General features: G+C 44.6%; 1 protein-coding gene across 2 annotated transcripts in view; it reads left to right on the top strand.

Moving 5' to 3' along the window:
- F13A1 (coagulation factor XIII A chain) overlaps positions 1 to 25,865 on the top strand; it is a 167,072-nt gene that overhangs the window by 119,692 nt on the left and 21,515 nt on the right. For both annotated transcript variants that reach the window (XM_058285190.2, XM_058285191.2), the window contains exons 11-13: positions 4,750 to 4,903; positions 15,412 to 15,699; positions 23,268 to 23,428. In XM_058285190.2, coding sequence (XP_058141173.1) covers positions 4,750 to 4,903; positions 15,412 to 15,699; positions 23,268 to 23,428 — 603 coding nt within the window. The remainder of the gene's footprint in view (positions 1 to 4,749; positions 4,904 to 15,411; positions 15,700 to 23,267; positions 23,429 to 25,865) is intronic.

Here is a 25,865-nt window from a genome sequence, read left to right as displayed (position 1 = left end):
AGTGGTGGAACTACCATCAGATTTCATATTGGAATACCTGGGCTCTGCATGACTTCAAAGGCAGGCATAGGGCTTTCATGATCTCTAGACCCGTTTCATTCAAAAGAAGGAAAAGAAACTAACCATGAACATAGGGGTTTCATAGGTGGTACTAGTCAACGTATCAGCCTACAAGGGAAGTATTATTAACCCAGGTTCAAAGAGTTCAGTAATGTGGCCAAGGTCACACAGCCTGAGAGTGATACTCCATCCAGTATCCTGCATGTACTGCTAATCTACTATAGCGATTCAATTGGTCTTGGGAGGGGGTCATGGGAGGGCATTTTTAAAGCTCTTCAGATAATTCTAATATACTAACACCATGGAGAATTACCACCTCTGTGGCTGAAACTGGAATAAAAGCTCACTTACATCATTTAAAAAGAGTATTTTGCCCCTACCCCCAAAATACATATACAAAGTCATCTCATAGGTGCTTTTCTCTCCTCTTTCCACATTGTTGGATGGGCCTGATATTTCAGCCACATCAATTTCCTAAGCCATTCTCAAGGGGCCCTAGGGATGTAGCCACTTTCATATTTAGCCCTGTCTCCCTGGAAAATTGTAAACTGTTGCAAGGATTTGTTATGAAGAGAACACTTATCATCATTGTTGCGTAATTTGCAAATGGAGCAGGTAGCTGTTTGTGCTTTCCTGTTCTCCTCCAGAGGCAATGCTGCAATTCTCAGGCAATTCATTTCAAGTTTCCTTAGCTTTTTTCCCTCAAAATGACAAACATTCCTTAGATGCCCACTCTGTCCTCTTTAGTTCTTATTCCTGATTTCACATTTCAGCCTTTTATGTCATAGGACTTGGATTGCCAACCCCTGGAAGCTCTACCTGAGATAAGGGGTCACCTCTCAGAAACCTGAGCCCCCAAGTGCAGAGCCATCTCACCGTCTAAACCGGGCTGGTGCCCTTGGCCTTGCAGGGAAAGGGGGCAGAGGCCATATGGCTTGGAGGTCAAGGAGACAGGCTGGAACTAAAATGGGATTTGTGTTTCCCCTCTGTCAACTCCTGGCCATGCCACCACAGGCAGGGTACTTGACCTTTCTGAGCCTCAATGTTGGCTTCTGCAAAGTGGGCAATAGCAACAAACCTCATAGGGCTGCTGTTGTGAGGTTTAAATCAAATAATTAACAAAATGTGCCTGAAGCATTGTGAGTATCCCATAAATATTGGTTACTGTCTTCTTTCTTTTTTTTAAAGATTTATTTATTTATTTATTTCTCTCCCCTCCCCCCCACCCCCACCCTGGTTGTCTGTTCCATGTGTCTATTTGCTGCGTCTTCTTTGTCCACTTCTGTTGTCGTCAGTGGCATAGGAATCTGTGTTTCTTTTTGTTGCATCATCTTGTGTCAGCTCTCTGTGTGTGCGGCGCCATTCCTGGACAGGCTGCACTTTCTTTCGCACTGGGTGGCTCTCCTTACAGGGCGCACTCCTTGTGCATGGGGCTCCCCTACACAGGGAACACCCCTGCGTGGCAGGACACTCCTTGCGCACATCAGCACTGCGCATGGGCCAGCTCCGCACAGGTCAAGGAGGCCCGGGGTTTGAACCACGGACCTCCCATGTGGTAGACGGACGCCCTAACCACTGGGCCGAGTCCACCGCCAGTTACTCTCTTCTTAACAGAGGTCAGATGTAATGTAAATTCAGAACATTTAGTGAGAAAGTAGACAAAAATTGCTCTCTTCAACCTCAACCTTAGGAGGTTCTCCATTGCCTAATATTAACCATTATATTTTACTGGATTTTGAAGTTTACAAGTCATTCGCACATATACCCTATCTTTCCCAACCCTAAAATGTTCTTATGAAACAGGCAGAAGAAGTATAATTATTTTCATTTTATAGGAGCAGGTTCAGGAAGGTTACTGTGACTTTCTAAAATTACACATCCAAGGTTAGAACCCAAGTTTCTTGCAGCTAATCCAGTGCCTCTCTCAGTTGCTTTCCTCAGGGCCATGGTATCTGTCTGTTCCTCTGCCATCACAGCCCTCCTTCCATTCATTCTTTAGTTCACTAACTCCATATCTCTTGGTTTCAATGTGGGAGTTACTTCCTACCCAACCTTTCTCCCCCGTATGTCCTGTAATATCGTAAGCTGGACTTTCCCTTATGTATTTCTTATTGTATTGTGTTACAGAGGTTCTCAGGCCTGGGTATCTGTTGGAATTATCTGGAAGTTTAAAAAAAAATAATAGATTCAGGGTCCCAATCTAGAACTCTTTAATTATACAGCTACTTTGTGTGTGTTTGTGTGTTCTTTTTTATTTGTCTTTATTTTCTTAATGTTACATGTTACATTAAAAAATTATGAGGTCCCCATATTCCCCCACCCCCTTCACCCCACACCTCCCCCCATAACAAAAACCTCCTCCATCATCATGAGACATTCATTGCATTTGGGAAATACATCTCTGAGCACCGCTGCATCTCATGGTCAATGGTCCACATCATAGCCCACACTCTCCCACAGTTCACTCAGTGGGCCATGGAAGGACATACAATGTCCAGTAACTGTCCCTGCAGCACCACCCAGGACAACTCCAACCCCCGAAAATGCCCCCACATCACATCTCTTCCTCCCACTCCCTACCCCCAGCAGCCACCATGGCCACTTTCTCCACACCAATGCCACTTTTTCTTTGATTACTAATCACAATAGTTCAGGAATAGAATATCAGTAAGTTCACTCTAACCCATACTCTATTCCTCCATCCTGTGGACCTTAGAATGGTTGTGTCCACTCCACATCTATATTAAGAGGGGGCTTAGATTCCACGTGGATGCTGGATGCAATTCTCCTGCTTTCAGTTGTAGGCACTCTTGGCTCCCTGGTGTGGTGGTTGACCTTCTTCACCTCCATGTTACATCTACTTTTAAAAAGCCCCCCAGGTGACTCTCCAGTACTAGAGTGTAAACCCTATAAAAGGGCAGTGATTGAATCTATTCTGTTCATCAGTAGAACGTCATCATTTTGAACAATACCTGGCAACACTATTATATAATATATTATTTTGTTAGGATTTATCGAGTGCCAAGCATTTATATGCCAAGTTCTGGAGAAGTAATATAGATATATTTATTTCACTTATTTCTGCCAACTTCCTTATGAGGAAAGAACTATTACCCTATTTTGAGAAGGGAACTCAGGCTGAGATAGAGCCTGCAAAACGTTTAGTAAATACATCAGCTGGAATACCTGATAGAGAATTGCAGTTGATACTTCCTACCAGCTTCTGTTCTAATCAATGGAGCCCCCAAGAAAGTGATTATAAAGAATGTAAGAGACTCTGGGGAAAGCAGCTTTCAAGCACATATTTAGAAATTGTCTCTAGAAAGCAGAATGATAAAGCAATATCTTGAGAGAGTTTGGGGGCCAGCCAGCATGGCCCCCTGAATGCTATTTCCAAGTCCCACACATAGCATGGTTCTGTTTCTAAACCACCAGGAAGATATCTGAATTCCTTCAACAGTCTAATAATATTTTTCAATTAAAATGCTTTTGACTGCAAGTAACAGAATTAAAATGATTTAGACAGTAATTTTTTTTAACACTTTTATCTGTAACACTGTGACAGGAACGTTCAGGCATTCTATTTTTTTTTAAAGATTTATTTATTTATTTATTTATTTATTTATTTATTTCTCTCCCCTCCCCTCCCCCCCCCCCCGCCCCAGTTGTCTGTTCTCTGTGTCCATTTGCTGCGTGTTCTTCTTTGTCCGCTACTGTTGTTGTCATCGGCATGGGAATCTGTGTCTTTTTTTGTTGCATTATCTTGCTGCGTCAGCTCTCCATGTGTGTGGTGCCATTCTTGGGCAGACTGCACTTTCTTTCACGCTGGGCAGCTCTCCTTACGGGGCACACTCCTTGCATGTGGGGCTCCCCTACGCGGGGACACCCCTGCATGGCACGGCACTCCTTGCGCGCATCAGCACTGCACATGGGCCAGTTCCACACGGGTCAGGAGGCCCGGGGTTTGAACCACGGACTTCCCATGTGGTAGACGGACGCCCTATCCACTGGGCCAAGTCTGCTTCCTGAGTAATGATTTCTTATGTAAGAAATCCCAAAGATGGTCTCCCCAAAGTTGGTTTCACTAGTTAACAGCATCATTAAGCGTTCAAATACTCTTCTTTCTCCTCTCCTATCTTCAGATTGTTGGCAGTGTTTATTTCCACTGTCCCAGGATGACTCAAGCAGCTGCAAGCATCACTTTACTTCACATGACAACCACAGAGAGCAGGAACAGATGAGCAAACTCTCCCATGTACCCCTCTCCTTTTAGAAAGGAGAAAAATCTTTCTAAGAAGCCATCTAGCAGACTTTCTCTTCTTCCTAGAAATAGGTCACATAGCCACTCCTAGCTTAAGTGAAGTCCAGCAAAGCGTGAAATGGGCATATCATTTTCAGCTCTCCTTTAGGAGGTAAACTTTATCAGTAAGAAGAAAGGGGAGAAAGAATTAGTTGATGTTTAGACAACCAATAGAGCCTGCCCCAAATGTTCTTAATTTAAAATATCAGATGATTGATCTAAGCTAAATTCCCCTATGAAATACTTTTAAAATTAGCTTGTCCCTACAAATCTTTGTTGAATAAAGGAAGATATCAACTCTAGGGATCTCTAGGTTGCTACATCATTGAGAGTCAAGACTTTGGTGACAAGTGCATTCAATGATGGCTAACACTTTCTCCTCTCTTCAGGTCAATAGTGATCTTGTTTACATCATGATTAAGAAAGATGGCACCCATGTGGTTCAAGCGGTGGATGCCACCCACGTTGGGAAATTAATTGTTACCAAGGAACTTGGAGGAGATGGCATGAATGATATTACGGATACTTACAAATTCCAAGAAGGTAAGTTACCACAACTAAATAGAGTACTTTGCTAAAGTCCATTTCTCTAATCCACTTAGTTTTATTCACTGCCACTGTGAGGTATCTTCCTGGAAATATACTGGTATTTGCAGCATTTTGTGGTAAGGGCAGAATATATGCTCTCATGACTAAAACATACTTCATACCCATAATTTTTCACTGTTTGTTTTGAGCAGAATTGGCTTGTGAAATGAATATAGAATATGTTCTTGTTAGCAAAAATATGAAAGAACCTTGATTTAAAATAATTCTATTAGAACACTCCGTATGACTAATGTAATTTTAGTTTGGTAATAGAAATTTAAATAACTATTTACACTTGTTTAGTGGTTTACAAACTATTTTCACATCCACTGTTCCACCGAATTCTCATGGAAACTCCATGAAGTCAACAATACAAAATATTAATAGTACAATGCAGTCTCACTAATTCTGGCCAATTAGGCCAGTTTCAATTGTAAGATAGTGTAAAGGTGATTTTGTTAACGTTTATTATACAGGGTGTTTCAGATGGAGCTGTTGAGTTCAATTCCATTTCAATCAATACTACCTGTCTCCTGTATCCCAGCAGTTGTGTTTGGTGCTGGGAATTCCAGCAGTGAGCAGGACCTCATCCCTGTTCTGGGACAGCTGATAGTATCACTTTGCAGAGAACGGAGAAGAGGGACACTCTGCCAAACCAGGCAATTAAGAAAAAACCAAGCTCACAAAGACAAGTCACGGTCCACAGTTGAAGAAATGAAGACAGGGTTTTCCAGGCAGTGGGAACGTAGCCAAATTCAGAGGCATGATGTAGCCTGGTGAGTGCAGGGTCTTGCAGACATTACCAAATCAAGCTCAGCGTGCCTGGTTAGGAGGTAGAGAAACTTGTGTATCTTGACGGGGAATATGGAATATATTTTGCCAATTATTGCCCAACGGAGGTTCTTGGAAGAGCCATTTAATTTAATGAATGCATAAAAATGACTAGTAATTACCATACACCTAAATATTCATTAGTATTCCTGAAGTGCTAAAGAGTGCAGAATTTGTTTTAAATATTTTGGACATTCTCCCTGCCCTTATTTACAAAAACAATTTGCACTATAAAGAAAAAGCTTGCTGAATTGAGAACTCTTGTACATAGTGTTAGAAATTCAGGATTTTTGTCATCTGAACTAGTGGACTTTTACTGTTTTTCTGAGATGATTTATTCTTGCCTTCTGTTGGTTGTCATCCATTATGTAACACACATACAAAAGATTTTTTTTCCAGCTTTCTCTAAAAGGAAAAGTTAAAAACAATATCAGCAAAATAAAGTGAATAAACCATGACCTCTTAGAAGAGACTTACAGATAAAAAGATTTGGAAGGAAAAAAAAACACTAGAAACACTGAAACAAACTAGTTGCATTCATTCTTTCATTCATTCATTCATTCACTAAACTTGTTTTTAAACACCTACTCTATTCTAAGCACTATCTAGGGATGAGAGATGTACATAGTCCTGCCGTCCCAGGTACCTGGAGAGATGAGCAGTAAGTCAGCCATGGGAATGCTGTGTGACAGGTCTTGTGACACAGGTGTGTACAGGTGCTGTGACACAGGTGCGTACAGGTGCTGCAGTAGTACAAAGAAACGCCAACCCAGACATGGGGACCATGGAAGGCTTCCTGCAGGGAGTTAGTGATGGGATCTTTGAGACCAAGAGATAAGTAGGAATTGGCCAGGAGAAGCATGCGGCAAGAGTTCTCCAGGAAAAGATGGCAAGGCAGAAATTGCAATGTGGATTCCACTACTTTGGAAGAAGAAGAGTCAGGGAATTGGCCAGTGAAGGACACCAGATTAAATCAAATAAAATGGCCCACTCTGAAGCAGGAGGACATCGGAGGGCCAGGCAAGAAGACAAGGCCCAGGAGGACAGACCGGTAGGGAGTCTGGCCCACCCACTCACTCTGGGTTAGGAGTTTGATGCTAAGTGGATAATTAGTCTCTTAATCAAAGAGCCATATAAATGTCAAATTCTAATTTGATTGGTAATGACTGAATGGATGAAAAGGATGTTAAGACTGCATCTGGATATCATGGGAGAGAGGGATTGATTATTGACATCTGCCATGGGCATGTGGAAGAGGTGGCAGCATCTGTGGCCATATATTGACTTTTACCACCCAATTCTCTCTGTTGAGCCTGCCATCAAATTTGCCTGATCCACGAATGCTGAGGGTGGCCATAAAACTCAAAGCTGAGTAAAAACACGGAAAAGAAAGTATAGACAGATTTAAGAATGAACTATTTTAATTAATTAAATGGGGGATAGGTCATTTTTCACGTGAACTAACTGAAGCTTAATATTAAAAACTTTTCAAAATGTAAGATTAATAAACTATGAAATTTTGAAAATCAGAAATCTTGAAATTGATCCAGTGGCAATGCATCTTCTTTTTCCTTTTTAAATTTTTTAAATTAAATATGTTGTGTGTTGACAGAAAAATCATATAAAAACTATAGCATTCCCATATACCCCCCTATTGTTGTCACTTTGCTTTAGTTTGGTACTTTTGTTACAATTGATGAAACAATATTAAAATAGTACTGTTAACTATAGTCTATGGAATACAGTAGGTGTATTTTTCCCATATACTACCCTATTATTAACTTCTTGTATTAGTGTCATACATTTGTTATAATTCATGAAAGAACATTCTTTTACTTGTACTATTAACTATAGTCCATCTTTCTACAATAGGGTTCACTGTGTTATACAGTCTTCTGTTTTGTTTTTTAATTTTTAGTCTAGTCAAATATATAACCTAAAATTTCCCCCTTTAAGCCACATTCACAAATACAATTCAGTGCTGTTAATTATACCCACAATAATGTGCTACCATCACCACCATCCATTTCCAAAATTTTACAATGAACCTAAAGAAATTCTGTACAAATTAAGCATCAACTCCCCATTCTCTACTCCCAGTTGATCCCCTGGTAACCTATGTTTGAAATTCTAACTAATTATAATTGGTTCATATCAGTGAGATCATGCATTATTTGGCCTTTTATGTCTGGCTTATTTCCCTCAGTATAATGTCCTCAAGGTTCATGCATGTTTCAATGTGCAGTGGGACTTCATTCCTTTTTGCAGTTGAGTAATATTCCACTGTATATAAATAACATACTTTGCTTACCCATTCATCAGTTAATGGACACTTGGGTTGGTTTCCTTTTTTGGCAATTGTGAATAATTCCACTATGAAGATTCATTGCAAATATCTGTACAAATCCCTGCTTTCAATTCTTCTGGGTATATACCTAGTAGAGGAATTACCAGGTCATATGGTAATTCTAAACTTAGCTTGCTGAGGAAATGCCAAACTGTCTTCTCCAGCAGCTGTACCATTTTACATTCCTACCAGCAAAGAATGAGTGCTCCTATTTCTCCACATCCTCTACAACGCTTGTAATTTTCTGTTTTTTTTAATAGTAGCCATTTTATAGGTGTGAAATGCTATCTCATTGTGGTTTTTATTTGCATTTCTTTAGTAGCTAGTGATACTGAGCACATTTTCATGTGCTTTTTAGCCATTTGTGTATCCTTTTTGGAGAAATTTCTATTTTATTTGGGTTTTTTTTTATTGTTGAGTTGTAGGATTTCTTTATATATTCTGGACAGTAAATCATTTTGGATATGTGGTTTCCAAATATTTTTTCCAAATTACTAGGTTGTCTTTTCACTTTTGTGAAATATCTTTAAAGCACAAAATATTTTAATTTTGAAGAGGTCTCATTTAACTATTTTTTTTTCTTTTGTTGCTTGTGCTTTAGATACAGAGTCTAAGAAACCATTAGCTAACACTTGTTTCTGAAGTCGCTTCCCTATATTTTCTTGTAGGAGTTTTACAGTCGTGATTCTTATATTTAGGCCTTTGATCCATTTTTAGTTGTTTTTTTATATGATGTGAAATAGGGGTCCTCTTTCATTCATTTGCATATGGATATCCAATTCTCCCAGTACCCTTAGTTGAAGAGACAATTCTTTCCCAATGGAGTGGACCTGGCACCTTTGTGAAAAATCAATTGGTCATAGATGTGAGAGTCTTTCTGAAATCTCAATTAGATTCCTTTATTCAGTGTATCTCTCATTGTACCAAAACCATGCTGTTTTGACCAATGTAGCTGTGCAATATGCTTTAAAATCAGGAAGTATGAGTCCTCCAACTTTGTTCTCCTTTTTCAAGATGTTTTGAGCTATTCAGGGTCCCTTACCCTTCCAAATAAATTTGATTATTGGCTTGTCCATTTTTGCAAAGTAAGTTGTTGGGATTTTGATGGGGATTGTGTTGATTCTGTGAATCATTTTGGGTAGAATTGACATCTTAACAATATTTAGTCTTCCAATTAATGAACATAGAATGTCCTTCCATCTGTTTAGGTATTCTTTGAGTTAACAATGCTTTGCTGTTTTCTGTGTGCAAGGCCTTTACATCTTTGGTTAAATTTATTCCTAGATATTTGATTCTTTTTGTTACTATTATAAATGGAATTTTTTTCTTGATTCTCTCCTGAGAGTGCCCATTTCTAGTGTATAGAAATGCTATTGCTTTTGCACATTGGTCCTGTACCTTGCCAATTGCTGAACTCATTTATTAGTTCTAGGAGCTTTGTTGTAGTTTTGGGGGACTTTCTATACATAGGATCATGTCATCTGTAAATAGTGAAAACTCTCTCAGTTTTTGTTTATCTGTGGATATTTTAAGCTCTCCCTAAGTTTTGAAGGACAGTTTTGCCAGATAAAAAAATTTTGCTGGCAGTTTTTCTCTTTCAATATCTTAAATCCACATTGAGCGAGCACTGCTCTTGCCAACAGTTCTACCGTGATCTCTCCCCGCCCCCCACCCCCCCACCCCGGGGACCCTTTTGTATGCTGCACTCCTCAGCAGCTTGTGTTCTGCCCTGGGTCTCTGTGGGCCTGAGTTGTGTCTGGATCTGCATTGGGTTCTAACTCACTGCTATAATCTGCTCTGTAACCTGTGTCTGCAGTAGAAAGGACCCAGAGTCCTTCTTCTGTATGACTCCCAAGCTGCATGGGACTGAGTAAGGGGGAGAAGAATGGACTGGCAAGTCCAGGGAAGAAATTTCCTGCCTGATATTTTTCTTTCTCTTCAATTAAGCATTTCTGGAGTTCTTCTCCAGTCTTTACCGTCCGTCAGAGTTCTAAGCAAGTGAGATTTTACCTTTTATTCACTGACTCTCTGGGGAAGCTTCTTAGGGGATGTCTTACATCACCATGTTGATGGTATCACTAGTGCATCTTCTTTTATGATGAGATTTCAGTCCCCTTCCCTCATTTTTCCTTTTAAGATTTATTTTTATTTATTTCTCTCCCCTTCCCCCACCCCCAGTTGTCTGTTCTCTGTGTCCATTTGCTGCATGTTCTTCTTTGTCCGCTTCTGTTGTTGTTGTCAGTGGCACAGGAATCTGTGTCTCTTTTTGTTGTATCCTCTTGCTGCATCAGTTCTCCATGTGTGTGGCGCCATTCCTGAGCAGGCTGAACTTTCTTTGGCACTGGGCTGCTCTCCTTATGGGGTGTGCTCCTTGTGCATGGGGCTCCCCTATGCGGGGGACACCCCTGCATGGCACGGTACTCCTTGCACACATCAGCACTGTGCATGGGCCAGCTGCACATGGGTCAAGGAGGCCCAGGGTTTGAACCATGGACCTCCCATGTGGTAGGCAGATGCCCTAACCACTGGGCCAAGTCCACTTCCCCCTTCCCTCTTATGTTCCATAGATTATTCCCCTTGCCTCTTGTATTTTCATCTATCCTTCTCTCTTACCTCCCCATAATACTTTAATGTGTTCAAGTAACTCCTGTATTTTAAAAAATGACAAAAACTTTTTTCAACAATATATTTCCCACCAGACACAGTCCCATTCTTCCTTCCTCCTGACCACCATAGCCAGTCATTTTGAAAGAGGTGCCTTGACTTGATGTCTGTTGTGTTCCTTTTCCATTTGTTCCTCCTTACTTTAACCTGATGCCTTCTACCACCTTATCCTTGAAATATTCTTGTCAGAGTTTCCATTGACTACCCGATGGCCAAATAGAATGAATATTGTTCAGGTCTTATTTGATATTTCTGTATTTCTATATTTTTTAATGCCATTGTCCCCTTTTCTTTCTTGAAATTTCCTCTTCTCTGCTCTATTCTATGATACAACTTTCTTGTGCTTTCATCCTACCTCTCTGACTCTTTTCTATCTTTTTCAGCAACTCTAAGCCCACTTTTCTTCACCCACTCTCTGTTACTTACTCCTAGGTTCAACTCTTGGATTTTGTTCCCTCATACTTTATGTGCAGTCTATGTACCTGGTGTTAATATCATATCAGCTGATCACATATAAGGGATCACTCCTGAGTTTATGTCTCCATCTGAGACTTCACTTTTAAGCTGTCCATCCATCAAAAGGTTTCACAAAAACAAAAACTTAACCTGTTCCAAATGCCACCTTCCCTCACCAACCCCCATCGCACCAATCTATTTCTCCTATACTCACTAGCCTAGCAAAAAGATCCACAAACCACCCAAGTTTAGCAATTTGAGAATCATCCTAGCCCTTCCCTTTCCCTAATATTTCTCAAATTCATCCACTCCCCTCCATCTCTATGGCCACTCTCTGAAAACTAAATGAAATCAGGTATGGGAAGCCCTTGTTATGGGGCCTAATGTATAGTAGATGCCCAATAGAAATTAGCTTGCTCTACCTGATGAGCGAAGACACTCTACTGCTTACTGTTTTATTATTTTTACTATACTACTACAATTGGATTTTTCTCCTGGATATCAGCTATTGTTTCCCAACTCCAGCCCCACATCCTCATCTTCTCCTTCCCTTAGTGTAACCCCTGTCTTACTGCCAAAGTGATATATCTAAAATAAAACTATAGCTTTGTTACTGAACTGCTTAGAAGACCTCACTCCCTCCCAGTTGCCTCCAGAGCATACCAAATCACAGCTTGCAAGGTGTTATTTGACTTTGCTGTCCCCCTGTCTGCATCTCCTGACCATGCCCCACAGCTATGACAAGCAGCATTGAGGTCAACTGTGTGCAGTTCCTCCAGTGAGCCACACCTCCCACTCCCTTCTGTGTCTTTGCTCTCACTGTCCCTCCCAGAAGCCTTCCCAGATGCCCAGGCTGTGTTGAGTCTCTTCCTCACGTTGTCACCCACCACATGTAAAAGTTAGACCCAGCACCGCAATGAGCACATCTGTATGTGATTCTCTTTTAACCCAAAGAGGAAGTGTTGTGTTCTCATGTGTGCCTGGCACAGAGCAGGGACACAGAGGGCTCAAAGAACAGGAAAGGATCCAATCAATGAATGATGACCAATATGTCCTGCCACAGGTGAACTTAATTAATCTCAAAATGCCCCAAAAGTTTTGTGTCTTGCTGAAAGCAAAGTGCTTCTCCAAACCTCTTTCGCAGCCTCTGTGTCAGCACCATTCCTTCGTCCAGGGCATACAGAGGTGACTGAGACAGTCCATGTCTCATCATTCGCGGAACTTTCGTCCTAGTGAGGGAGATAATGTCAAACAGTGACAAGTGCTGTGAAAAGAGAAAGGAGAGAAAACCAGGTAATGTGCTGGGCTGGTGAGAGATGAGAGCCATGGAATTTGGGCACACCTTAGACAGGGAAATCCAGGAGGACCTTTCTGAGAAGGTGACATCTGAGCTAGGAGAAAACAATGAGAAGAGGTGGCATCAAACCCAATGTTATCACATCCTTGCCTTTTACTATTGTCTTCACTCTGGGAGGCTGCAGAGAAATCTCAGAAAATATCATCTGGCTTTATATAATCTCTCATAGCACTAAAATTTTGCCCATGGCCTTGAATGGTGGAAGACTTCAGGACACAGAGAATGTAACTAAAGAGCTACAGGAATTCTGCCGAGCTCTGAATAAAAGCCACAGCTCTTTCTTATTTGAGCTTGCACTTGCTCTAACAACCCCAGCCTGCCTCAACCTGGCAGTCCTCTGCACATGGGCAGAATTCACCTGCATTTCCTTCACCTCGGTTTGTGTGGGCAGATTCAGGGACCTTCCAAAAGGCAACTGGAGGTTTCCTCATCTATGACCTGCTATAAGGTTTCCCGTAGCGGCCACAAGCCATTCACTGCCCTTTCCCTCGTCTCAGCTCCTCACCCCCAGTATATGTTCCTGCCACTCATGTTTGCCTCCTGCATTTTGCCTAAATGCTTATTTGGTCCTTATCCAATACAATAAACATTAGAGCTCTTTTTCTCACTGAGCTTTTTTGCCAGATTATTTCTGCACTTTTATTTTCATAACCCCTTCTTCCCTTTATTGTTAAATTAGCTCCCTCCTATTGATCTGTAAACATGTGCTCCAGCCAAGGCTCATCCTAGACCAATTGTTTCATGCAATTTCTTGCCATCCTGATGATCAGAGAAATTGTTAATATGCACATACACCCCCACACAAATACACATTCACATTTGTTTGCAACACCTGCTAACAGAGTAACAGTAGCTTCCATTTATTATGCATCTACTATGTCCAGGCACTCTGCATAAATTCTCTCTCATCCAAACCACCCTATAATGTAGGCTCTCTCCTTTTGCAAACGAGGCAGTAATGCCTACCTCATAGATTTGTTAGAGAATTAAATGAGGTAATGCATAATAAACATTCATCACCATGTCTCACCGAGCTCTCAATGTCGGCTATTACAGCTATTGGCTTCTTCGTCTCCATTACATTTAATGATTAGGTAAAGTGGAAGCCACCCCACCCCCCTTTTTTTTTTTTTAACAACAGGAGTTTATCCTCTCCCAGTTTTGGAGGCTAGAAGTGCCACATCAATGTGTTGGCAGGATCACGCTTTCCAAATTCTGTAGCATTCTGGTGGTGGCTCGCCAGGAATCCAGAACTCAGTCCCTGCCTCTGTCACATGGCCGCCCCCCTCCCCACCTGTCTCCTACTGACTGTCCAAATTTCCTTGCTTGTAAGGACTCCAGTCATATTTGGAGGCCAATATCTTAAAATTAACATGATGATAAAAGCCACCAAGTGAGTTTCTTTTTGTTGTTCTTTCCCATGACTAGTTTTTACAAGCCAAAGAATGTGCCCTCACCTCTGTCCTCCTCAACACACTAAGATGTACGCAAAGATATTTTGGATGGAAAAGAGACTAGCAACTGGCCCTCTACTGCTTCTCCAGCCATGGTACCCAAAAGCCACACATTCTTTGCAGAGCAGAGCTTAACCTTTTTGGTTCCATGGACCCCTTTGCCAGTCAGGTGAAAACCATGGACTCCTTACTAAGCCCACACTATGCTGTGTATTATTTGATAAATGTATCATACCCGCACCAACACGTCCCCTCAAGAATAATGCCTTTTTGAATTTCCGTTCAACTCACGGCCCCTTGTTAAGAACCCCTGGTCTAGAGCATCATGAGGCCTTCTAGCCCAGTTTGCCAGCAACTGGCACAGCATGCTATGGGGCCTTATTTGTTGTTTCTTAATTTCTCACTTTCTTGCCTACTCAAAGCTGTTTTTCTTCTCCCAGGGCTCACCACTTCTCCTCCACTCTCTCCTCTCCATCACCTCCACTACCATCTCAGAAACCCACACAGGACATTTTCCTAAAAGCAGTCCATGCACCTCATAATCCATGAGCATTTCAGTGCATCCACCAGATGCCATAGATGTCCGTCATAAAACGCTGTTCTGTGTTGGATGAGTTTGGGAAATGTCATGGTAAAGAAAAGTAAACAAGTGTCCTTGCAATAGGGCTTCTCAGAAGTTTTGATGGGCTGAGGACAATGTTGCTAGCATTGCTGTAGGGAATGCTGTGTTCCCCAAGGGGATTTCACCTTGGAGCCTTTATTTGTGGGAAAGTCTGTTCACATTCTGCTGAACCTGAGTGGTCTCTGCATTCTGCCCAGGACAAATGGCAACAGAAGAAGGTGGGGACAACAGGGCAAGATCCAGCCAGGGTCAGCTCAGCAAGGAGCAAGTGGGACAGGTCCAAAGTGGAAGAAGCAATAAAGAGGCAGATCTTGTTGGGGAGCTCTAAGTAGAAGAAGAAAACTCTACTTAGTTTTCTTGTTGGGGGGGCTTTAAGTAGAAGAAGAAAACACCTACTTAGCAGAAGGTGGAATGGGAGGAGGCAACTATTTCCAAAATGTTTGCTTACAGATCCCCAGATTCAAGGTAGATGGCAAGGACTTGGGAAGAGAAGCAAACTGAAAACCACAGTTTCAGAAGAGGTAGATTTTTGCCAATTTCACCTGCTGAATCCTAAATGGTGGCACTGGAGAGGCAACCCTTAAAGCAAACACCTCGAAGGGAGGCTGGATCTGAATGGGGCCATCCAACAAGTACATGGTCCAGCACACAGTTTGCAGTTATTAAAATGTTGCTTTAACCTAGATGGGTCCCATCTTCTTTTTCTCTGACTTTATCTCTGGATTTTCCTAGGTCAAGAAGAAGAGAGACTGGCCCTGGACACAGCCCTGATGTATGGAGCTAAAAAGCCCCTGAACACAGAGGGCATCTCCAAATCCAAGACTGACGTTGACATGGATTTCAAAGTGGAAAACGCTGTGTTAGGACGAGATTTCAAAGTCACCATCACGTTCTGGAACAACAGCTCCAGCAGCCACACCCTCTCCGCCTACCTCTCGGGCAACATCACCTTCTACACCGGGGTGGCGAAGACAGAATTCAAGAACGAGACATTTGATGTGAAGCTGGAGCCCTTATCCGGTAAGCGAACAGGGTCTTGTTCCCTCCAGAGTTTGTTACCTGGCTCCCTGCCTGCCCTGGGGACTGACCCCACTCTATCACAGTGGAAGTCCTTCACCCAGAGCTCAGGGAGTGGACTACCCAGGGAGCGGTCGCATGTTCTAGAGAAGTCTCAGCCTCCGTCCTCATGGCTCATGCTTAGAACTCAACAAGCCTTGGTAGAGTTCATGAGTTGTGAAAATCAAATGCATCTTCAATTCTTGCCGTGCACGAGGGTCTGAGGACCTGAAGCATCAGCGTGGCCTGGGAGCTTTGTCAGGCCTGTGGAATCGCAGGCCCTTCTGGAGACCTGCTGAATCAGAACCTGCACTTCAACAAGACCCCCAGGGGTTTCGAGTGTCCAGGAAAAATTGTGAAGCGCAGGTCTAAAGGGTCCATCTCAGAAAGCAGGCATCCTGGTGGCTCCTCTCCCTCAAGTGAATTAAGGCTCTGAGGGCTGCCCAACAGGATCTGTGTGCTTCTCTTTACTATTTAGAAGGCCAGGAGCTCTAGGTTCTGCCGACTATGATCTGTCGCATGCGTAGAGAGGAGGCGGGAGACCGAGGCTGCGCTCCATCCCTCGGCTTCCCCGCAAATGTGTTCTTCCAAGGCTTTTTTTTCTACTATAAAAATTCAGAATGTTTTCAGCAACATTGGGAGGGAGAGGCTTCAGCTTGCAATTGGGATCCCTGTTTTGACTAATCGCATGGCCAGGGGCACTAGCGTTTAGTGAGCACAACAGTTGGTCAGACAACTGGCAGGCAGAGGGAGTCGGCCGGAAGAGATGCTGTCCAGCCAAGCATGTCCAGGAAGATAAAGCAGGCTGGAAAGGACTTGACCACTGCGAGGGCATGAGTGGCCACTGACCGGCCATGGGGCGCCGCTTTATTGGCGGTAATATGCATTTTTAACGGATTTGCTGTTGTTTTTATTTTATGCTCTTTAGGTATTTTAAAGAAACAGCCAAAAAATAAAAAATTTTGCTTTTTGGTCTTTGCTAGATTTGCAGTTTAAGACCTCAGATCCCTCCTGAGAGCCCCAGGGTTTCCTTTTCTTAGTTTTAGAGAGGAACAAAGAAATGGTCATTTTTTTCCCCCACTTGGGCCCTGAGCTGGCCCACTTGGAATCAAACTTATAGATACAAATTGAAATGAATAATAATGTCCAAAAAACGGTATGCATATACTAATTTTTGCAAAATGGAGGCAGGCAAGACTAAAACGCCCCCTGCAATATCCAAACCCTGTGTTTAATACTCTCAAGCTTCTGGACTTGGCAGTCATAACACCCAGTTTCCTTGGGGAGGCTCCAAGAAAGAAATTCTTCCCCAAACTGGGAAACGGTTCCTAAAAATCTTAATTCCAAGAAACTTACCCAAATGTGCTGGAAGCTAGCTTTAGTAAAATAGCTATCAATTAAGAAATCTTTAGGCTATTTTCTCTGGACACTGGAAGATTTAGCACTTTCCCTATCTCTATGGTTCAGAATGATAATCCTTATAGGGAAAAAAAAATGGTTTAAAGGACTTAAGAGGCCAGTCATCCTAAATTTTTAGAGCAGTTAGGCACTTGGAATTTTAGAGAGCCTGAGTCCTGGAATTAGACACGTCGGGAATTAGACAAATTTAAACTGTGACTGTATCACCCATTTGCTGTGTGACCCTAAGCAAGTTACTTAGACAATCTGGGCTTGCCCTCTGCATCTGTAAATGGGAGTAATATCACCCACATCCCACGGTTTTTTTTCATTCCTCAAATCTTTATTTAGTGCCTAAAAGTTCAGGCACTGTTTTGTGCTGGGAATATAGCAATGAACAAAATAGAAGTTCCTGCCCTCATGGAGTTAGTGGTGCAGAGGGGAACCAGACAATAAGCAATTAGACAAGTGAACATATAGTACGTCAGATGGTGGGAAGTGCAATAGAAAACGTAAAGCAGGGTAAGGAGGAAAGAGTGTGCTGGCAGGTGGCGTGGTCAGAAACCTCTCTATTGTGGTGACATTTAACAGAGACCCGACAGCGGGCAGGAGTAAGCCCTGTGGCTATCTGGGGGGAGAGCATTCCAGGCAGAAGAAATGGTAAGTGGAAAAGTCTTGAGGCAAAAGCTTGTCAATGCATTTGGTAAGCAGTCAGGAGACCAGAGTCTGGAGCAGAGGTGGCAAGGGGGAAAACGGCAGGGTGCAGGCCGTGTAAGGAATTGTAGGCTCTGGAAAGGGCATTGGCTTTTGTTCCGAGTTAGTTGAGAAGCCATTACAGGGCTTTGAGCAGACAGCATGGCATGGTCCTAGTTAGGCTTTGAAAGACTGCTCTGCCTGCTATGTTGAGAATAGACCGTAGGAGCTGAAGCTCAGAGACTGGGGGGAAGGATGCTGTTGCAATAGTTTGGGTGAGAGATGGTGGCGGTGGTGGTGGCGGTATGGAGAACTAGACAGACCTGGAGATGTCCTCAATGTAGAGCCCACTGGGCTGACTGATGGCTCAGGTGTGTGGTTGAGAGAAGGAGGCTGATGAAGGGATGAAATGAGGTATCATAGCCAATGCTTAACACAGGACAGACTCAGTTCAAAATTCAGGGTTATAACAACTCAGTTGGTGTAAAAGCACCCAACATTTTTACATTTGGGGAAGCTGAGGCTGGGAAGATGAGATGACATGTCCAAGGTCACACATGGCAATGAGAGGCACAGCGGATCCCAGAACCCAGGTCTTGCTAAGGCAGTGACAGTGAGCCAGTGCTGCAGAAACATGGGGTCCGCTTGGGCCTCGTCCCTTACTCATGCCCTCAGGTACCTGGTATCTAACAGGGAAGCTGGCCCTAATTCCCCTCAACAGGGAACTATGCATCTGCCTTCCCCACCTCATGGTAGTCCCATCCTCAATCTTCTTCTTCACTCCCTAATCCAGTAAAACAATGCACTCATGTGAGTCTGTGGGCTGAAACAGCATGACATAGTAGCCCTCTCAGTCTTCTGCCCAGCGAAGGCAATGGCCAAACCTGACTCAGTAGCAACTCGGGTCCCACCCACTCAGGCCACCCCAAAACTTGACTTGAAGGAAATTGGAGATGCTTTCTTGGCTTACTTGCATTAATTGTATGCAATAAACTACTGTCCATATGGCAAAAAAACAATGTAATTCTAGACCTTGACCAAGCAGGTCAAAGACAAGCATTTCTAGGTAGCTCTGTGGAAAAAGAGTTTTCCAAATAGAAACAAAGGCATACTTTCCAGATTGGTGATTAATGGAAATGTGTGAGCTGGAATCAGCTTGGAAGCTTCGAATAACTTCAACCTTCCAGGACCTTCAAAGGGGCCGTCATTTCCACTTGGCTGTATTTAGTTCCCTTTGCTTTTTGGAAAAGAGATGATGCAGCTCCAGTCTGGGTCTCCCTTGGCTTTCCCCAGACACCGTAAATGATACTGGCGGCATCCCAGCTCCTCCACTCACAGAGTGAAAATCTATTCTTCTTTCTCTTGCCACACTTAATAAACTTTATCTAGAACAATTTCTTGTTCAGTGGCAAAACACAGCACTTACATAACGCACTATTTCAGGAGCACTACTCTCTTGGGCTCTGAAGCACAACCCAGTTTCTTTCGTTCTGTGATTTAGGGAATTTAGGGCTCCTGATGCTGAGATGAAAAAGGTAGCAAGAGCCTCAGTAAAGATTAGTAGAAGTCAGGCAGAGCCCACCAGCCTAAGGAGCCCCGCCGCCCAGCATGTCCCTCCAGGTACAGCCAAGGGAAGTCCTTCTTACTCTTACTGTTACCATTGCTGGAGGCAGCGAGAGGCAAATGCGTGTTCTTCAAGGCCTGCCACTTTGACACCCCATCAGTCTGGACAAGAGGCCAAGTGCACACCAGGTCACGTTGCGCTACTCGGGTCACGTCTGACTTACGGCCAGAGCAGAGCCTCGTTCATCTGAACACCTGACTGACAGGAGAGCCGTGGAGGAAGTTGGGTCCAGGCTCAGGCCCAGAGAAGGCAATGTGAGTTGGTCATTCAAAAGGGCAAGTGCAGGGAAGCGGATGTGGCTCCAGGGATTGGGCTTCCGTCTACCATATGGGAGGATCCAGGCCCAGTTCCTGGGGAAGAGTGCCCACGCAGCAAGCCAGGCCTGTGCAGTGATCCAGTGCCCATGCTGAGAGCCTGTGTCCATGTGGGAGCCAGTGCCCGTGCAGAGAGCCAGTGCCCATGCAGAGAGTCAGTGCCTGTGCAGAGAGCCAGTGCCCACGCAGCAAGCCAGTGCCCATGCTGAGAGCCAGTGCCCACATGGCAAGCCAGTGCCCACGCAGCAAGCCAGTGCCCACGTGGAGAGCCAGTGCCCATGCGGAGAGCCAGTGCCCATGCTGAGAGCCAGTGCCCATGCGGAGAGCCGGTGCCCATGCGGAGAGCCAGTGCCCATGCTGAGAGCCAGTGCCCATGCGGAGAGCCAGTGCCCATGCAGAGAGCCAGTGCCCATGCAGCAAGCCAGTGCCCATGCGGAGAGCCAGTGCCCACGTGGCAAGCCAGTGCCCGTGCAGAGAGCCAGTGCCCACACGACAAGCCAGTGCCCATGCTGAGAGCCAGTGCCCGTGCAGAGAGCCAGTGCCTGTGCCATGAGTCACACAGCAAGACGATGACACAACAAAAAGAAGAGATGAAAGGGAGAGTCAAGGCAAGACACAGCAGAAACCAGGAACTGAGGTGACACAAGTGACAGGGAACCTCTCTCCACATCAGAGGTCCCCAGGATCAAGTCCCAGTGAATCCTAGAGGGGAAAACAAGAAGACAAAAAAAAGAGAGAAATAGACACAGAAGAGCACATAGCAAATGCTAACAGACAGCAAAAACAGTGGGGGGTGAGGGAGGAGAAGGGAAGGGAAAAAAAGGGCAAATGCAGGGCCCAAGGTCAAGGCAAGGTCATTGCTTCAAAGGGCTCCAAATGGAGAAAACTGCCCCAGGAATCAAAATACTTTTTGCCTAGGATGAAGTAATACATTCTAATGACTCCTTCTAGTCTAGGGCAACCTTTGGCACAAGTGACATTTGGGGCCAGGTGATTCTTTGTGGTGTGGTCTGTCCTGTGTATTACAGGATGTTTGACAGAATCCCTAGTCTTTCCCCGCTGGATGCCAATTGCAGCCCAGTCACAGCTGGGGCAACCAAAGTTGCCTCCAGACATTGCCACATGCCCCCAGGTGCAAAGTCCTTCTCTCCCTCCTCCATTTGGCAACCACTGGTGTAGGCTGACTAACCGTTCTGCTTTGCTAGGGCCTGAGGGGTTCCCAGGGAGCAGGATTTACAATTTTAAAACTGAGGAACGAGTTTTAAAAGTTAATTCTGGGAAGATGTGGCTCAACAGATAGAGCGTCCACCTACCACATGGGAGGTCCAGGGTTCAAACCCCGGGCCTCCTTGACCCGTGTGGAGCTGGCCCACGGCGCAGTGCTGATGCGCGCAAGGAGTTCCATGCCACTCAGGGGTGTCTCCCCCATAGGGGAGCCCCACATGCAAGGAGTGCACCCTGTAAGGAGAGCCGCCCCATGTGAAAAAAGCACAGCCTGCCCAGGAGAGGTGCCGCACACACGGAGAGCTGATGCAGCAAGATGACACAACAAAAAGAGACACGGATTCCTGGTGCCACTGACAAGAATACAAGCTGACACAGAAGAACACACAGTGAATGGACACAGAGAGCAGACAACTGGGGGGGGGGGTGGGAAGGGGAGAGAAATTTTTTAGAAAAGTTAATTCCATCCTGTCTGCTGTGAGAACCTCCCATCTCCACTGCTTCTCAGACTTTACCATGCATCACCTGGGATCTCGTTACAATGCAGATCCTGACTCAGGAGCGTGGGGGAGGGGCCTGAGAAACTGCGTCTCTGATAAGCCCCAGGTGCTCTGGGAGCACACCTGAGTAGCCAGGTGCGAGGCCAGAAGGTACACACCTTCCACTTTCACCGAGGCTTTTTCTGGGGCTGAATCTGTGCGGACTCCCCTGGAGGTTGAGGCCGAGCTTCTCAACCCTGGGGGGCACATGAGAGCCCACAGGGAACTTCTAAAGAGCACAGATGCCCCGACCCCAACCTCAGAGTTTCTGATTTAGTTGACACGGGGTGGGACCCAGTGTAGGAGGTTTTTAAATGACCCCGGGTGATTGTATCATACAGATTAGGAACCAGTCAATTAGAGCGCTAGTGGCAGTCACAGCATCTACTTGTGTGTGCAGAGACCTTGAAGTTGAGGTGCTGCACAAAGCCAAGTCCTTCCCTGGGCTCTTGGTCTTTGGGTCCCAGGGCAGATTACACCAACCCAATCCCAGGATCCAAGGGCTCCCACCCAGGACTGGGGATCTTGCCAGATGTGCTCCTTAGCCTGCCTGTGGGCCACAAGTCCAGGAGCCCTTCCCAGCGGTTCTGGGGTTCTAGGTTTACCACCCAAGAGCTGTGCCTTGTGTACCCCAAAATACTATAGAACTGTTGCTCAATACAGATGACTAGAAAGAACCACCCTCTGCGTTTGAAACCATCAGCTGTGGGAACTGTTTCCTGCGTGGGAGCTGGAGGAGGACTCTGGCAAAAGCCAGACAGTGGGCAGGGAAGCAATGGGGAAAATAATTGCATGAACATTAATGGAGACTGTTCTGCAGAGGGTGATGGAGGAGCGAGACGCCCACTGCCCTGCTAGCCTGGCAAGCTGACCTGCATCTGCGCAGCCAGGCTTGGGCCAGGTAGCTGCCGCTGCTACCTTTGGGCATAGCCCGGCCAGCAGAACTACCCTCTCCTCTCTAGACTCAGGAGCTGCGGTGTGTGAGAGTGATAGAGAATGGACAATGCAGCCACGGAATCTCAGTACTGTAGCCAGAGCCACAGAGAGGATTCCCCATGTGCAGCCTACCCAGGATGCATGAAGGGGAGCCGGGAACCACTCTCCATTCTCAAAATGTCATCATCACTGACCTGTCTCCGTTACCTAAAAGCAAACATCAGCAATTGAAGGAAACAAGCATTTGACACATTTTAAGTTACAAATAGGGCAGAGGGTGGGCGATAGTTGAATGTCTTTGGTACAACCTGGTTTCAACAGCTTCTTTCTCTTAAATGGAGAAAACTGGGAAGAGAAAGATAAGATTTACATGGTTCATAGTTTTGCCCAAGCATGGTCCATTGCCTGTGTGAGATAGCCCTATCCCAAGAGCTACATACTTTTTTGTCCCACACCTGCCATCTTGGAATTGTTCTCTGCCCAAATTCAAGCAGCAACCATTCAAAACTCCTTTAGACCTCGATTTTAAAAAATCTCAGTTATGGCATTCTATTTTACAACAGCAAAGCATTGTTTTGAAAGCTTGGCACATTTTTCCTAGTAATACTTTATTGAATATTAAATTTCCTGCACATGCCTTTTTTCCCAAAGCTGGAGAGCTTGTCCCCAATTGGCTCTTTGTTCTGTCTGCCCCTCACCTTTCTGGTTACTGCTGTGCTAATGCAGGAGAGGTGGGGGAGCTGGATAAAACAGATCCTGTCTCAGGTCTTAATGCCTTGCTTGTCTGTATTGTCCTCCTGCCAGTCAAGAAAGAGGAGGTGCTGGTCCAAGCCGGCGAGTACATGGGCCAGCTGCTGGAACAGGCCTTCCTGCACTTCTTCGTCACGGCCCGCGTCAACCAGACCAACCAAATTCTGGCCAAGCAGAGGTCCACCGTGCTGACGATCCCCAAAGTCGTCATCAAGGTCAGTTTTAGCATCTCAGACAAGGGGGAAAGACAAGGCTGCTGGCAAAGCTCAGTGGGGATGAGAGAATGTGTGTGCTGCTTCAAGAAACGGAGCCCGGATCCTCCTGTTCTTTGAAAGAAGTAAACCATCCTATATATAGAAATGCACATATAACACTCTTCTCTCTTCTCCAGATTTAAATATATAGATGTGGCTGCAGCTATAAATATAGCCTGTGGGTATAAACACACTTGTGGAGGAAGATAAAGATGTGTCATGGATGCAGATACATAGAGCACTCAGTGTCTCCAGCATAAAGTGGGTCAGATGTGGCGTGAGATATGTGAGCTGCCTGCGTCATCTCGCCGCCTGCATTTTGGCTAGCAATATTTTGTATTGAGGTATAATTGGTATACAGTAAAATGTGCACCTTGTAACGTACAGCTTGCTGACAATGACTTTTGATATATTGATACACACTTGTGGCCACTAGCCAGATTAATATAGAGAGGATTTCTAGCATCCCAGAAATTTCCCTCATGCATTTCCCAGGCAATAATCCTATCTACGTACCCATCGCTAACCTAACCACTTTCCTGACTTCTGGTTTTGCCTATTTGACTAATGGTTTTTAACGTCGTCTGTCCAATTACCATCAGAAATTTCTGCCTAAGTGGCTTGGACCGGGAGAGCTGAGAGCAGGAATGGAAGACAAGCATGGTGGCCTGTTTTTCCCCATTTCTTAGGTGCCCATATATAGCTTCTGGCTGCATCTATAGCTGCATCCCTGACACTGTTTCCATCTCTGGTGGGGACCTTGGGCGTGACACCTTATGCCAGCCCTTACCCAAGACCTTCCCTGGTCCCTGGAGAACTGTTGTCTTGAAGTTTCTGAGAGTGAAGAGCACAGACCTTGCTAACTGCATTTCTGAAAATGGTACATAAAGCAAAATTTTATGAAATGTATCATAATTTAAATGGCCTTGGCCAGAAGGGCAGAGGGTACCTTGTTTTTTAAAGCACCTCTGCTGTGGATCATTTGTAAAGCTAACAACTAGTTTGTAGCACTCAAAATGCAGCTTTCACTGAGTGCTTACAGGGTTCCAGGCACTGTTGTCAAAGCACTTTGCACGTATTATTTCATTTCCAACACTCAACAGCCCTATGAGGTGGATAGTCCTAATAGTACCACTTTGCAGAAGAGAAAACTGAAGAAGAGTGAGGCTGCATAACTGGTCAAAAGTCACACAACGAGCAAGTAGTGGAGCTGGGACTCCAAAAGCAGCCATCTAACTGGAGAGTTAGGGTTCAGAACAGCTCACTGCACTGCATCTCCTGTGCTGGTCAGTACTGGGTGGCACTTTGAGATGCCATGCAACTAACTCCCCTAAGATGAGGCCCATCCAAGCCCACAGACATGAAATGACTGTCAAGGAACTGGATGCCAGGCCCTTCATTTCTAGAAAGACCCAAATAACTATCTTTGGTTCCTTCACTCCAATTTTCACCCACGAGCACGATCCATCATGACCTCTCTGCTCAGGAGGCCATAAGAGACAGAATCAGGTTGAGGATTTGCAGGAGCTGCAGGCAGAATTGAACACAAATCCAAAACCAGGGAGTTCCCAGGGCTTCAGTCAAACCATGAGAACACGGATCCAATGGCATAAGGTGCTGGGTACCACATCCAGGAACCACCCCATTCATGAGAAGATGACATCATGGCGGGCTCTCCCTGGGACACTCCTCCACTCCTGTGGGATGTTGAACTAGGCTCATTCATGAGCTCAACCCTGGAGCTTTTCCCACCAGAGCTAGGTCTGCATGTTCCACCTATTTATGAACCAATGGCTTGTGCCTGTGAAGGTCCAAGCTGTGAAGTGCTCAAATCACAGCATAAATGTGACAGAAGCACTAGGCTATATTTCTTTGACACTGGAACTTTCAGCGAAAGCAGAAAGTTTTGTGTTTCAAAGAAGGAGAGCTCATACCAAGTTGAGTAGGTGGAGTTTCAAGAATTACGTCTCTAGAATGATAATTGATCCTCAATGAATGGATAATATTACAACCAGCAAAGATGAGGAGGGAGAGCCGATTCCAGCACATTGAAATAAAATATAAGCAAAGCAAAGAAGGAGCGAGGTAGATGGTAGTTGTGGGGAACAGCTAGAAGACTGCCTTGGCTGGTGAGGAGGTGGAAGTACTGGCTAGTGAAGATAAATATAGAATGGTAGCCTAGGGCCATTTGGAGGCAGAGCTAAAATTTTTGGATGAGAGCTTTGTGATGGACTATGTGAAGATTTTAGGGCATGAATGCAACATTACTGTCAATTCTGTCCTCTCATGAGTTGCAACCTCTTTTCTTTCTCCCTTATCTTCAAAGCCTTTGCCTAAAGCACTGTCTTCTTCTGGGAATTCCCAGTTCAGCCTTGGAATGGGATCATTTTCCCCACTG

The sequence above is a fragment of the Dasypus novemcinctus genome, chromosome 22 (genome assembly GCF_030445035.2).
Source record: "Dasypus novemcinctus isolate mDasNov1 chromosome 22, mDasNov1.1.hap2, whole genome shotgun sequence".
NCBI classification, from domain to species: domain Eukaryota; kingdom Metazoa; phylum Chordata; class Mammalia; order Cingulata; family Dasypodidae; genus Dasypus; species Dasypus novemcinctus.
The sequence above is the reverse complement of the archived record's forward strand: the minus strand, read 5'-3'. Positions and strand labels throughout refer to the sequence as shown.